Raw genomic sequence first — 15,702 nt, forward strand, 5'->3', positions numbered from 1 at the left:
AAACATACTATGTCGGTGATTCTCAAACCTTTTCATGTCAAGGATCCCAAAATGTACATGTATTTGCCCGCGGACCCCCATCTCAAAATATTTTGTTCCAGGGACGCCCCAGAAGCAAAGATTTGAGTTACAAATGTTCGCTTTTAAAAATATACATATTCAAAGATTTGCACACATTTTCTCGATTTTTCAAAAATAGCAGATCTGCAAGCTCGTAGCGCGGCACTCGGTGCCGCGCTACGAGCTTGCAGATCTGCTATTTTTGAATAGCCAAAAGTGTAAAATAATGCTTTTTTTTTTAGCTCAAATCAAAAAATGACACAGATGCGTTCCAGGTCTAAAAGGGTTAAGAAACCTGTCTGTCTGTCTGTCTGCGCCCACCTGTCTCACCTGGGTGTGGCTCTCTTTTTTTTTATTGTCTCTCACACTGTGCTGTCTTTGTTGCGCTCTGAAAGCCCTGCGCTGCACAATGCAGAATACTGTTACAACCATGGGACACGTTTTGTGCTTAGTCACTAAAGCTTTTTAAAAAAGAAAAAAAGTTTAGTGACTGCTTTATATCTTCGCTGTCGGGTGGAAACCTTGTATATCCAAAACGTGTTACTTTGCAGAAAATTGGGGAGAAAAAATGGATCCAATGTACTTATTATTTCAGCGGTGGAAAAAGTACTCGATACTGCAATGTAGAAATACTGTTGCGAGTAAAAGTCCAGAATTCTAAATTTACTTGATTAAACGTACAAAAGTATTGGCATCAAAATGTACTTAAAGCACCAAAAGTAAAAGTACTAAAATGTTTGAAAATAGCAGATCTACAAGCTCACGGCGCATCGTGCGCTTGTAGAGCGGCTATTTTCAAATAGCCTACGTATAAAACGGGGCCAAACTAGATAATGTATGTTTCATAAAATCATAATTTATATCTGCTAAGTAACTAGTGACTAAAGCTTTCAAATAATTGTAGTGGAGTAAAAAGTACAGTATTTGCCTCTGAGATTTAGTGGAGTAGAAGTCAAAGTATTGTAAATTGGAAATACTCAAGTAAAGTACAGATGCCTCAAAATTGTAGTTAAGTAAATGTACTTAGTTACTTTCCACCACTGTATTATTTAGTTTCACTTGCACTTATTTTTTTGTATTTGATAGCAAAGATAGCCTCGTAGATTGGCATGTGACACTGCATGTATGACGAAATGGGGAATAGGCTCTATGCACAGCAGCCATATTGGAAAGAAATTGGGCCTCTACTTACTTCCTTCACAGGTGTTACCAATGATGCTAATGAAGGCTCTGTTCCATTCTGGTCAGGGTGCTGACATCGTGCACGTTGGCTCACTAGAAACACTCCATTTTGGTTCCCAAACGGCCCCTTATGGTGGGTGTGTAACTCTGAGAGTGTACAAATGGAACCAAATGGACCCGTAAGGGTCCATTTGGTTCCATTTGTACACTCTCAGAGTTATGGGGGCCTTTTAAAATAAGACAACCACTATGCCACACTAAATGGAACAGAGCCTTAATTAGTATTATTGGTGACACCTGTGAAGGAAGGAAGGAGAAGAGGCCCAATTCATTCCCAATATGGCTGCTGTGCATAGAGCCTATTCATTTACGTAATGATATAAAAAGTCTAAATCACGGAGATACAAGGTTTCTGCCCAACAGTGACGATCATGTTTTTTTTGTTTTGTTCCAGCGCTGATTTGGTCTTTATTTATGACATGTAATCATCTATAGATGGATGATATTTAATCGGGGCCGCCATTTTAGTATAAAACAAAAGGAGAAAACCTTTGTTTGACCGTGGATTACGCTGCGTTTAAACACATAATGTAGTACAGTGGGTAATTTGTCTTTTTTTTTTGTGTTGCCCAAGGCCCTAGCAGACAGAAAGTGTCAATGACACGAGTGTCATTGACACTATATCTGTCAGAGCCTCTTTTTTTACTGTATATTGACAACATACAACATGGTAGAAAGTGACTAAGTACTGTACTTCAGTACAATTTTTAGGTACTGTACTTCTTTACTACTACTTTACTCGAGTATTTCCATTTTTCAATGCGTTATACCAGGGGGTCTTCAACGTTTTCAGGCCAAGGACCCCCTAGCTGAGAGAGAGATGAAGGAGGGACCCCCCTCTATATTGTATAAAATTGTGTTGCAGATTCAACTTTTTTTGTTTACTTGGTCTGCTCTTTTTTCCCTCTACACCTATACCTCTTTGCCAAAAATAGCCGATCTACAAGCTCACAACGCCTCGCGCTGCGAGGCGTTGTGAGCTTGTAGATCGGCTATTTGTGGCTAAAGTTCTCCTCAGAAAAGGGATGCTTGGGTTCAAGTGGTTAATGTAAAAAAAAAAAATCATATCACACAAAGATTTGGCGGACCCCCTGTAGTAACTCTGAGGACCCCCTAGGGGTCCCGGACCCCCTGTTGAAGACCTCTGCTATATACTTCTACTCCACCACACAATATTGTACCTTTTAGGCTACTTGTTACTCCAAGTTAAGCAATCTTTGGCTATTCAACCACTTTTGGCTATTCAGCCACTTTGGCTATTCAAAAATAGCAGATCTACAAGCTTGTAGATCTGCTATTTTTTGAAAAATCTGGAAAATGTGTGAAAATCTTTGAATATATTGTTTTAAAGCGAACCATTTTAACTCAAATCTTTGCTTCTGGGGGTCCCTGGCACAGAATATTTTGAGATGGGGGTCAGCAGCCAAATACATATAATTTTAGGGGTCCTTGACATGAAAAAGTTTGAGCACCACTGATATAAAAACATACGGTTTTTTTTTCAGAATACTGTTGGGATTTAGAAGACATTTGTAGAATCGGCTTCAGGTCTTGGGTTAAGCATGTGCCCTCTCCCAAAATCATGACATAAAAAAAAAAGTATGGGGGGATGTTGGGTTGAGCAGCAAAAATAACATAGTAATAAAACTTGTAATGTAACTAGTCACTCTTGATACCAAGTAATTGGTATTGTAACAAGTAACTTGTTACTTGCCCAACACTGAATGATTGTTCTGTATTTCTGAAGCACATAGTACTGGAGTACTGTATTTGTGCTAATACAAACATGAAAGAGTCACTTCCGACACAAATATTTATTTAGGAAGGGACGTTTCTTCAGGGTTGAAGAAGGCCAGCCTGTTCTTTTATTTCTCCGCGTCCAAAATCAATATTTGTGCGTCGGAAGTTAGGAGTGTGCCGGGAATCTTTTTTTATGTTTTTATTGTTTACAGGCGTTGACAGGTGTGTGGGTGTGTTGCGTCACTTTGAACTTTGAACTGACTAACTACTTTCAACCTGGCATCCTGATTTTGGGCTCGTCATTAACCCATTAACTCATTCACTGCCAGAACTTTTTTTTTTGCGTTTGCCCACTGCCAGAGATTTTTCATTGAAAAAAGAAAGTACTCAGGAGCCGAGATACAGAATTTTTAAGTTTTAAGTTAACAAGGAAGTGGATGGGAGTCTAGATCTTCGACAAATCATATCTCCTTGGTCTTTGGGTCAAAAAAAAAAAAAATATATATATATATATATATATATATATATGTTTTTTACGTCAGTGGCAGTATTGGTTAATTACGTCAATTACATCAGAGGCCGTGAATGAGTTAAGACCTGAGGCGATTCTTTAAAAAAATGTAAATCCTAGCAGTTTTTTGAAAAAAATATAAAAAATAAATCTAAAGTGACACAGATGCGTTCCAGGTCTCAATGGGTTAAAGGCAAGAATATTCAAAAATATTCAAAAGCATTTAAAAATCTTTTGAATTTGTTTGGAATATCAGATCGACACGCTCACAATGCGTCGCGATGAGACACGCTGTGAGCTTGTAGACTGCTTAATTCCTTTTATTTTTTTTAAATTAAAGTCCAAAGTCCAAAATCCTCGTCCTGGGTATCAATCGTGGTACGAGGGCAGATTGTATAAGGCCCTTCTTTCCTAAAATATATTATTCACGACCTGCAAGTATTAGTCACGTGACTTGTTTGAGTGTTTTAAAATGAAACCGGGCAGGCTGTACATTGTGTCATTCTCATGATGAGAAAGAAAGGCAATTCTTTTTGTAGACACCTTTTCACACCTGGTTACATTTGGTTACACTGCCATTTGAACAAAATACAGTTTATTGGACCGTAAATACAATAGAAATGCTGTGCAAGCATGCGGAAAAAGGCGGAATTGGATTGTGTTCACGGTACAGCTGAGTGACTTAACATTTGGCCACACTGCCTAAAAAGACTAGTGATGTTGCTCTGTAGTTAAATAAAATAGTTGCGTATGCGACTTTTGTTATGGTCCTAAAAGTAGTACGACCGGAGATGCAGTTAACCCATTAAGACCCGAAGCCGATTCTACAAAATGTCTTCTAAATCCCAACAGTTTTCTGAAAAAAAAACGTATGTTTCTATATCAGTGGTGCTCAAACTTTTTCATCTCAATGACCCCCAAAATGATATGTATTTGGCCGCCGACCCCCGTCTTAAAATAGGTTGTTCCAGGGACCCCCAGAAGCAAAGATTTGAGTTAAAAATGTTTGCTATAAAACAATATATATTCAAAGATTTGCACATATTTTCACGATTTTTCAAAAATAGCAGATCTACAAGCTCGTAGCGCGGCACTCGGTGCCGCGCTACGAGCTTGTAGATCTGCTATTTTTGAATAGCCAAAGTGTAAAATAATGCTTTTTAGCTCCAAAAACAGTTTGGGACAACACTCGCTTGCTGGTTCGCCCGTGGTTAGACATTTTTCAGTGCAAAAGTGCCCTAATGGTTTCAACACACCACATAGTGTTGTCATCGCCGGGTTATGCATCTCTGCAGCTGGATGCATACGTGTTTTGCTCGTGTCGTAGTTCTGTTGAGCTGCATTTCAATGCGCGAGCACAACATTTACATAGACCTTTCTGCTCACACCCATTTTCAAACATATTTCGTTTAAATGTCGCTGCCAACACATCAGCTCCAATGCCAGTAGTCGGGCTGATCCAAGACATACCGGAAAGAAATATTCTGTAATCTGTCATGTCCAGTAAATTCAAGAGAGGAAATTACAACCTTATGTCTTGACGATCACAAACATGTTATCCAGGGTCACAAAGAGCTAGTCAATTAAGGGTGGTGTAAGTGATATCTCTTTTCTGTTCAAATAATGATGTGTTAAATACAGTGGTGTAAAGTAACTGGTGTAAAGTAACTAAGTACATTTACTCAAGTAGTGCACTTAAGTACAGTTTTGAGGTACTTTTACTTTACTGGAGTATTTCCAATTGTCTATACTTTTACTTCTACTCCACTACATCTCAGAGGCAAATATTGTACTTTTACTCCACTACAATTATTTTAAAAGTTTAGTTACTAAGATACTTTGCAGATATACATTATTACATTCTAAAACATACATTAACCACTTTAGCCTTATTTTATACCCAGGCTATTTGAAAATAGCAGATCTACAAGGTCACAACGCGTCGCGACGCGTTGTGACCTTGTAGATCTTCTATTTTCAAACATTTTGGTACTTTTACTTTTGGTATTAAGTACATTTGGATACCAATACTTTTGTACTTTTACTCAAGTTAATTTTTAATTCCGGACTCTATTCTGTTAGTTATCATTGCTGTGTAGAATGTTAGTTCAGTAACAGGTGTCTCCACGTCTCTCCAGCTCTTCTAGTAAACAGACAATACTCAGGTCGGGATTCAGGTCAGGATACCAAATTCATCCAATCGGGAGAGAGAGAAGTCGTACAGGACAGACGAGCGAAACAGGAAGTGATTAAACGTTATTATGTTTTAAATAGCAGAACCTTTTGGAACTGGAACACTAAAGCTTCAAGCTGATAAATTATCTTTTTTTGGGGGTTCTTGTCGCCAAGAAAATAACGCCTATTAGCAGCAGCTCCAGGACAATGTAAAACGCACAACACACAAGCGTAACAAATGGTTACAATAAAGGTGCTTGTGTTGTTTCATCCCTTTTGAGTGTAGTCTGAGCTCCATTGGGGGCAGCACCTCGCCCCGTACAGGTGTGTTCTTTGTCCTAGTTCTGAAACAAGAAAAAAGGGCAGAACAAAAACGCTGCCACCCGACACCTCGCCGGTTCTGGCCATAAAGTGAAGCTATTGAGCCTCCATTGTCTCGCCGTGTTTTTTGTGTGTTCGAGGTGGAGGGAAGGATATCTCGGCCCCTTGTTTTTGTCCTGCCCTTTTCATGCCATAGATGTTATGATATGCACCTGGATCAGTGGCTCCTCAAACGTTTGCATGTCAAGGACCTCCAAAATGATACGTTTTTTTTGGCTGCGGACGCCCCATCTCGGCGCCGCGCTATGAGCTTGTATATCTCCTGTTTTTGAATAGCCAAAGTATAAAATATGGTTCAAGTGGTTAATATGATTGTGACGCTATATTAACACATTTTGCTGGGGGACCCCCTGGTACTACCCCCCCCCCCAAGGACCTCTGGGGGTCCCCGGACCCCCAATGACCTAGATACTGCATTGGCTGCTCCTGCTCATTGGAGCCATGCGTCAATGCGGCCGCCATATTGGTCAGGGCAAGCCGCTCCTCCTAATGCATGTATCATTTTAGACTTATTAGGCTATTAACTCTCTCGGTGCCACACAACGAGATATCCTGAGTTTTTTTCTGAATGCCCTCGGTGCCAAGAACGAAAAATCCAGAGTTTAAAAAAAAGATATATATATATATATATTATTTTTATTTTATTTCTTTTTTTGAAAAAAAATGTTCAGAACCCAAGATATCATTATCTGAAGATTTGCAGCTCCATCCACTCCTTGTTTAACTTATAACTGAAAAAGGCTGTATCTCGCTTCCTAAGCACTTTTTTTTTTTACTCTGAAAGAAAAAGAATTGCTGGCACAGTATGAACATATTCTTTTATTTCATTGGCACTGAGAGAGTTAAAAAATAGCACGTCTACGAGCTTGTATATCTGCTATTTTTGAATAGCCCAAAGTGTAAAATAATGCTTTTTAGCTCAAATGAAAAAGTGACACAGATACTTCTTCAGGTCTTAATGGGTTAACACGTCAAATGGCCATAACTTGGTGGCCATTACTCTGATCAGCGCGATATATGGGCTGGATTTGAAGGCCTGAAAATCTAATAACTTACATTTGTAATAGATTTTCAAGCTTGGGTTTGTAGTTACCGTGGCTGTAGGCTATGCTCGAACATGAGGCAACCAGTTATTCCTAAATGAGTTTCCAAAATGTACAACATCTGCGAGGATAATATCTACACAACGCGTTGTGAGCTTGCAGATCGGCAATTTTTTGAACGACTAAGTGTATAGGACTAAAGTGGCTAACTTATCCTCTGCATTAATGCAAAAATGCTTGACAGACAATGACAGACTGTAATCTAGCAGCTTGTGTTGGAGACTATAGCAGAGGGCTGACTGATTAAGGAGTTTCTCAGTCGCAGTCGAGCATGCTTTGACTAACTATTTCCTTCAGCGCGTTTCCCTTGAAGATAAGAAGAGAACACCAACAATCATGTTGTCGACCCTCCTCCTCTCTTCTGCCTAATATCAACCCAGGAAACATCATGGCAGTGCAGGGAGGGAGCCACAGTTGAATTGTATTTGTGTAAAAAACCCACCGTTTAGCTGCTGTGTTTAGAATGTGTAATTGCTCAGCGCGTGTTGTTACAGCAGGGCCATTTAAAGCGCAAACATTCATGTTCTGTTTGTTATTGGTTTGGTAAGTTTGGTGATTAAATGGGACAATCGCAGTGTTGTCTACCAAACTCTCCACAAATGCAAACCCCGACCGTGGTGTTTAGCTGGGCTAACTGCAGACTGAAGGATCGACTAAGCAGTGCTGGAAAGTTACATTTACTCGAGCGCAGTTTTTAGCTATTTTAAAATAGCGTGTAATAACGTGTGGCGATGTGAACTTGTAGATCAGCTATTTTTGGAAAGGTTCGAGATATTTTGGTACTCCGATGTACAATTTTGGTACTCTTAAGTGTATTTGATGCCAAAAATGTTTGTACTTTTACTCAAGTAAAATGTGTAATACCTTTTACTTTTAACAGAATATTTTTTACATTGTGGTATTGCCACTTTTACTTAACCACTTAAACGATAGCATCCGTATTCTGGGGGAAACTTTGGGGGAAAATATCAGATCTATAAGCTCACAAGCTTATAGATCTTCCATATTCAGCGAAGATATTTAGTGTTGAGCGAAAACGGAAAAGACGCTAGTATAAAGCTCAGAGTGGTTGACAACATTTTGTCTGAGTAGTTCCTCCACCATTGTGAGTCAGAGACCATGGTGCGAGCTGACTGACCAGCAGTGAAGCATCGATTCAGAGGTGTTGAACAATTGATCACTCTTTCCAGAAATGCAACATAAGTTCACGACCTTAGTGGTTCTACAACAAACTCCTGTTTAACAGTCAAAGCTATGAGAAAACTCAGCATCTAACTGTCGGCTGGGCACTGGCAGTGCTTTTTTTTCTTCTTTTTTTCTCCTCTTTGTTTTGGGTAAATTAACGCCTTCTAAGTCATACTGTCTACAGCAACATAAAAAAGTACCAAAAATGACAATCTACGTGTTGCATCGCAGTGCGTTGTGAGCTTGAAGATCGGCTATTTTTGCTACTTTTGTGTGATGCTGTAGTGTAGGATGATGAAATAGGGCATTAATTTAGGAAAATACATAACACATTGAAATACAGTCAGAGACACAAGGTTTCTGCCCGACATCAATGAAATGATGTGCCTTTTTTGCTTCTATACTAACCGTGAACCAATAGGCTCTATGCACAGCAGCCATATTGGAAAGAAATTGGGCCTCTTCTTACTTCCTTCACAGGTGTTACCAATGATACTAATGAAGGCTCTGTTCCATTCTGGTCAGGGTGCTGATATCGTGCATGTTGGCTCACTAGAAACACTCCATTTTGGTTCCCAAATGGCCCCTTATGGTGGGTGTGTAACTCTGAGAGTGTACAAATGGAACCAAATGGACCCTTACGGGTCCATTTGGTTCCATTTGTACACTCATTTGTACACCATTTGGTTCCATTTGTACACTCACTCATTTGTATGGCTGCTGTGCATAGAGCCTATTGTTTTAACCTAGTGTTACTGTTGAAGTGCAATGACTCTGGTAGAGGCTTGACATGATGTGACTCCAAATATTTGGGAGATATTTTCAATAATCGCTCCGTCGAGCAAAAATTGATATTCCTAAAATAGTCTTCTCATTGACTTACATTGCATAGCTCTTAAAGGCACTCTTTTAGCACATAAACAAACACAAGCAAAACGTGGATTCTGCCAAACATCACAAAACCCAGTACGGAATTTGTATTTATTTCGGGGTTTTTTTAAGAAAAATCCACATATCTGGATCTTCAAACGGTAAAATCAACAGGAAGTTGACATTTTGTCTTGAAACAAAAACAAATGCTGTGCTGGGTTTTGTGATGTTATACATTGGTAGAATCGGCTTTGTTTGTGTTTGTTTATGTGCTTAAAAAAGATTGACTTTGAGAGCTGTTTCACTGTCCAACGTAAGTCAATGAGAAAGTGATTTTTTTAAATGATCAATTTCTAATCAATGGAGGAACAGAGCTAGATATCTGGGCAATATTTGTAGATACATCATGACAAGCTGACTACACCAGTGGTTCACAAACATTTTAATTTCAAAGACCTCCAAATGAACATACATGTATTCAGCTGTGGACCCCCATCTAGAAATATTTTGTGCCAGAGACACAAAAAAAAGAAAAAAAGCTCATAACGGCGCGCTGTAGATAGCCGGTGTATATAGGATTAAAGTAGTTGGATTTTTCTGCTATATTAAGTCATTTAGCTGGGGACCCCACTTTGAGACCCCCTGAACTACACACTCAACTCAAACCTCTACCAGAGAGTCCTTACGCTTTAAGTCGGATCAGGAATATTTTTGTCATCTATGTATGTTGTCATAATTTTCTTTCAACATGTGGATTTAGTGTTATACTATGTAAATGAACAGGTTACTGGATTTCCGGGCTACTTGGATTAGAGGAAAAATAGAGAAAATCTAGGAGATTCTGGAATTTTGTTTCTCATTGCAAACTCTGTGTAAATCCAGTTATCCTGGTCTTTGATTTTTGTTTTCCAATTAGATATTTTACCTGTGTAAAGAGATTTTTTTTTTTTTTTTTTATAAAAGTATCTGGTCTCTGTTCCCTTGGATCAACTTTGTCTGTTTGTTTGCAGGTACTGTACATTGGATGCTTTACCATCCCTAAACTCAACTATATAATTTAATCAGTTTGATTCTAATGCACATTTCTCTGGTCCCCTCTGTCCACAGATGAGATAGAAACGGAGTCGTGCACCAGCACTACGGACACTAAATGCCAGTGTAAACCCGGGACGTTCTGTGTGCCCGACCAGGCCTGTGAGGTGTGCAAGCGCTGTGCCAGGTGAGTGACCTCTAACTGGGCACGTTTTTAACACAACGATCACACTTCATTCCGTCTCAGGCTGGCCTCACTACAGGTTTAGAAATTGGCTTGCATGACGCCAGGGGCGTTTTTAGACCCTTTTTGCACCCCTACTTTTAATGTCAGCGCCCCTAAAAAGTTAAAACTGCAAAATATATATTTTTTTAAAAAGTGTCTACCACTTATTTTGAAAATAATGGCTGCGAGTTTGGGGTTGATGCTAATTAGCAACGGATACTTTCATTGTCATTATGACCACTGTATTTTTTTAACCCATTAAGACCTGGAACTGTGTCATTTTTAGATTTGAGCTGAAAAGCATTATTTTACACTTTGGGCTATTCAAAAATAGCAGATATACAAGCTCATAGCGCGGCACTCGGTGCCGCGCTATGAGCTTGTAGATCTGCTATTTTTGAAAAATCATGAAAATGTGTGCAAATCTTTGAATATATATATTATTTTTTTAAAGCGAACATTTTTAACTCAAATCTTTGCTTCTGGGGGTCCCTGGAACAAAATATTATGATGGGGTCCGCGGCCAAATACATATCATTTTGGGGGTCCTTGACATGAAAAAGTTTGAGCACCACTGATATAGAAACATAAGTTTTTCAGAATACTGTTGAGATTTAGGAGAGATGTAGAATCGGCTTCAGGTCTCAATGGGTTAATCAGTGTGGCATGTCCAAAGATGTTTTTATTTGTCTGGGTTTTGTAGATATATTTCCCTTCAGTAGTTTGGCTGCGATAGGTCGATCTAAAAACTAAAAAGCCTCTTTAATTTCCTCTCCTCTGGAATGGATCAGTTCATAATATCCATGAACATTTCTCATCAGTGAAGATTAGTGTCATTACATTAATTAGATTTGAACGAGACCGATAATTTCCGCTCACTCCATATGTAAATGTGTTCATACGTCTCATTACGTTACGTACTTGTGTGTGTGTTTCAGGTGTAAAGCGGGGGACGAGGAGGTCAGGAAGTGCACCCCGTTTTCCAACACCATATGTAGGAAACGAGACCTCGATCCCACCGAAAACTCTCCGGCCCTCACTACCCCCGCCCCCAGCTCTCCTGAATCCATAGGTAACTATGTCATACATTATCGTTCCTGTACAATAATCCATAGGTTAACCACTGTATAGGGTTGGGCGATATGACTTCAAATTAGCATCATGATTATTTAAAACTTTTGACTAATTATATATATAAGAAAAGTGACAATAGCAGATCTAAACTGAGCTTGTAGATTAGCTATTTTTGCTATTGTGTGCGCTTGTACTAACATACTGAAGGGATACATTGATATATAATACATTTTAAAAATACATTCGAGAAACTGTTCTCAATAATTTGATTAACTTACGGTACATGAGCAAGATTAAGTCTGTCGCTTACTGGTTCTAAATATTGGTTTTGATATTTCTTTTGTTAATTGCCAACCCTGACTACTGTATATCATGCATTATTGATTCTATACTATATTGATCAACATTTAAAACTCAATTTACATTTTTTTATTGAAATGATGCGTGTCTCTATTCTGGGGGAGCATTCAGCTAAAATAGTCGACCTACAAGTTCACAACGCGTCGACACGACACTCATTGTGAACTTGTAGATCGACTGTTTTCGGGGAAGAGATTTGGTGTAGAGGGCAAAAGGAGTGAACCTAGTAGAAAGCCCTGGGGGACCCCAGCCAACTTAGCATAGGGTCATACTTTGTGGTGCGGTGGTGTCGCGTGGCTAACGTAGCCGATCTATAATGTAAAGCTTACAAGCTGAGCTTGTAGGTCTGCTATTTATGGAATGTCTTAAAGAAATGTTTTGCAATGTCCTGACGTCATCGTACTGTTTGTTTTTGAACAGTTATCCCCGTGGTGATTCTACTGATCCTCCTCGTCGTGGTTGGAGTGACGGCATGGTGGTTCATTAGCAAACATTCATGTGAAAAACCATGTAAGTACTGAACACAATGTCTTGCATGTCCGAAACCTTTACTTTTCAGGAATAGGCATAATATTGGAAAGAAATTGGGCCTCTTCTTACTTCCTTCACAGGTGATACCAATGATTCTAATGAAGGCTCTGTTCCATTTAGTGTAGCACAGTGGTTCTCAAACCTTTTAATTTCAGGGACCCCCATAACTCTGAGAGTGTACAAATGGAACCAAATGGACCCTTACGGGTCCATTTGGTTCCATGTGTGCACTCTCAGAGTTACACACCCACAAGGTGCCATTTGGAACCCCCTCAAGGAACCATGAGGGGGTTCACACTCTGTTTGACCAGAATGGAACAGAGCCTTCATTAGAATCATTGGTAACACCTGTGAAGGAAATAAGGAAGAGGCCCAATTTCGTTCCAATATGGCTGCTGTGCATAGAGCCTATTAGGGGAAAATAAATTGTCGTTTCAATATTTAGAAAACCCACAGACACTCTTAACCCATTCAGACCTGAGGCCAATTCTAAAAACGCCTTCTAAATCCTGATCCTAAATCCTCCGTTTTCTGAAAAACTTCAAATATGTATTAAAAAATGACAACAAATGTATGTTGCTATACTGTACATTTTTAAAAATGTTTTCATGTTTGTTTGTTTTTTACCAAGGTTTTCCTGACGCCATTTTGTCTTTGCTCTCTGGTGCAGGTTCTGAGAGCCAGAGTGATAACAGTGAAATTGTCAAGATTCCCATCGTAAGTAATTCATTATTGAATTCTAATCTTTTTTTCTTTTAATTCCAAAAAGTTAAAGCTCTATAATGGTGATAGTAATCATTGCTATAGAGTGTGTGTGTTCAGTAACAGGGGTCTCCATGTCTCTCCAGCTCTTTAATAACGTCCAATTTCACTTGTTTATCCTGTATTCGTCCTCTCTCCTGAATGAAATTGGGTGGGAATGGATGAAATTGGTATCCCGACCTGAACATATATGTTCTATTTACAGAGCTGGAGAGACTGGGAGACCCCTATTACTGAAAAAAAAAACACTCTATAGCGTGGGTGGGCAACTTTGATGATGGAGAGGGCCACTATATTTCCACACTCAGTCCAGGGGGCCACATTGCATATACTGTCGGACTGTATTTTAACTTTTTTCATAATTAATGCCCTACTTCGTCATTTTATGTCACACAAAAGTAGCAAAATTAGTAGATCTACAAGCTCAAAACGTGTTGCACGGCGACAAGCTTTTAGATCTGCTGTTTTTGCTATTTTTGAATTGGAATCCTGAAAAGTAATAGTTGTACTTAATTTCAAATGCATTCAGTTATACTTATGTTAACTTTATGAACTTAAATACCACTAATATAGACTGAAGTCATTAAAGCATGAATTCCAAGCATGTTTGCATGTTTGGAATTGTAACAGCTGAAATCAATAATATATCCGTATTCCCATATTAACCTGCGGGCCGCATTAAGTGAAGGTGGGGGCCGCATGTGGCCCCCGGGCCACCAGTTGCCCACGTATGCTCTATAGCAATGATAAACGGCAATAACAACAAAATACTTACACCACCTTAATTAGCAGTAATTAATGGCTTCATCCAGTTCATATGAATGTGTTTTCTCCTGTCCCTCAATGCCTCATGTTCTCAGGATGAGAGCGGCCCCACGCCGGAGGAGAGACAAAACAACCAAAACGCCGGGCTGGAGGGGGAGGAGTCTCGCCCGGAGTCCCGCCCCCTGCTTCAGGAGACCCAGGCGGGGGGTCTGAGCAAGGCGTCGCCCCCCCTCGAGGACGAGGACCGCGGCCTAGGGGACAGTCTGCCCAACACCACCAGCTCGTCCCAAACCAGCCTGTCGGCTCTGCCCACGGCGGCCTCCAGTGGCAGCTCCCCGCATCACAGCCCCACCTCGCAGAGGCTGCAGCCCACAGACATGGTGAGAAGGAAGCGGATGCAACTATCCATTGTTTTGTTAGCGTTTATTTTTGAGTGGTGCCAGCCACTCCTACACTTGACCGTGTGTGTGTGTCTGTCCGTCCGTCCGTCCGTATGTTTGAGCACGGCCTCGACATCTGCAGCTGATTGCAACACAAGGATGCAACCAGTTACACTAATTCAAAGGCACCACTCTCTTCACTCTGGGTGTGATTTTTTATTGATTACTTTTTCGATTCAATCAACAAATCAACACATTTCTATGAACAAATTGACACCAAAGAATTATAAAATAATGAATAGATTTATTATGGGCTCTTTCCTCTGCTTTAAACTTGTAACATTATATTAATATATTTGTTTTATTTTCTGTGTTGCAGGATGATCCTTTACAGAACAGATTACTTCCACTACTCGGTAAGTTTATCGACCCATTCCTCACTTCATGAAGCTAGCGTTCTATTCTCTACACGCTTTAGGGGGTCATCTTTAAGTACTCAATGTAAGCTGCAGTTAGCCGTTTAGAATGCATTTTATTGTAAGTAAAATGGATAACATGATGTGTATAACATTGCATGGCATGTCATAATAGGCAAACATTCTGCAAAAATGGACGAACGTTTGATGAAAATAGGTGAACACGTGGCTAAAAAATAGCCGATCTAAGGCTCACAATGCGCCGCAACGCGTGGTGAGCATTTGATCGGCTATTTTCCCTATTTGACACACAACAAAGCATAATGGGGTTTATTTACACGGGTAACCCATTAACCCAGTAACTGCCAGAGGTATTTCTGAATATTTCTAGCCAGTGCCAGAGATTTTTCATTGAAAAAAAAAAAAGTACTCAGGAGCCGAGATAAATCATTTTTAAGTTTTAAGTTAACAAGGAAGTGGATAGGAGTCTATATCTTCGATAAATCATATCTCCTTGGTCTTTGGGTCAAATTGGAAAAAAAAAAAAAAAATGTTCACGTAGATCTACGCGATTGGCAGTAGAAGTGTTAAGACCGGGAACGCTTGTAGATCTGCTATTTTGTTTTAAAATAGTGAAAATGTGTGCAAATCTTTGAATATATATATTTTTAAAGCAAACATTTTGCTTCTGGGGGATTCTACAAATGTCTCCTAAATCTCTAACTTTTGTTCTCTTATATTGCTATAATCAGTGGTTCCCAAACCTTTTCATGTCGAGGGCCACCCAAAATATGTATTTGGCCGTGGACCCCCAACTCAAAATATTTTGTTCCAGGGACCCCCCAGAAGTTGTAACAGAGTTAAAAAAGACAGATTCAGAGATTTGCAC

The 15,702-nt window shown here is 39.6% G+C and overlaps 1 protein-coding gene across 1 annotated transcript in view; it reads left to right on the forward strand.

Moving 5' to 3' along the window:
* The window catches only part of tnfrsfa (tumor necrosis factor receptor superfamily, member a), a 66,695-nt gene that overhangs the window by 50,490 nt on the left and 503 nt on the right, over positions 1 to 15,702 (forward strand). Inside the window, exons 4-9 of the mRNA XM_084047446.1 lie at positions 10,375 to 10,486; positions 11,464 to 11,597; positions 12,380 to 12,469; positions 13,161 to 13,207; positions 14,113 to 14,397; positions 14,777 to 14,813. Coding sequence (XP_083903572.1) covers positions 10,375 to 10,486; positions 11,464 to 11,597; positions 12,380 to 12,469; positions 13,161 to 13,207; positions 14,113 to 14,397; positions 14,777 to 14,813 — 705 coding nt within the window. The remainder of the gene's footprint in view (positions 1 to 10,374; positions 10,487 to 11,463; positions 11,598 to 12,379; positions 12,470 to 13,160; positions 13,208 to 14,112; positions 14,398 to 14,776; positions 14,814 to 15,702) is intronic.

The sequence above is a fragment of the Gymnoscopelus microlampas genome, assembly GCF_963454915.1.
Source record: "Gymnoscopelus microlampas genome assembly, chromosome: 21".
In the NCBI taxonomy this organism is placed as follows: Eukaryota; Metazoa; Chordata; class Actinopteri; order Myctophiformes; family Myctophidae; genus Gymnoscopelus; species Gymnoscopelus microlampas.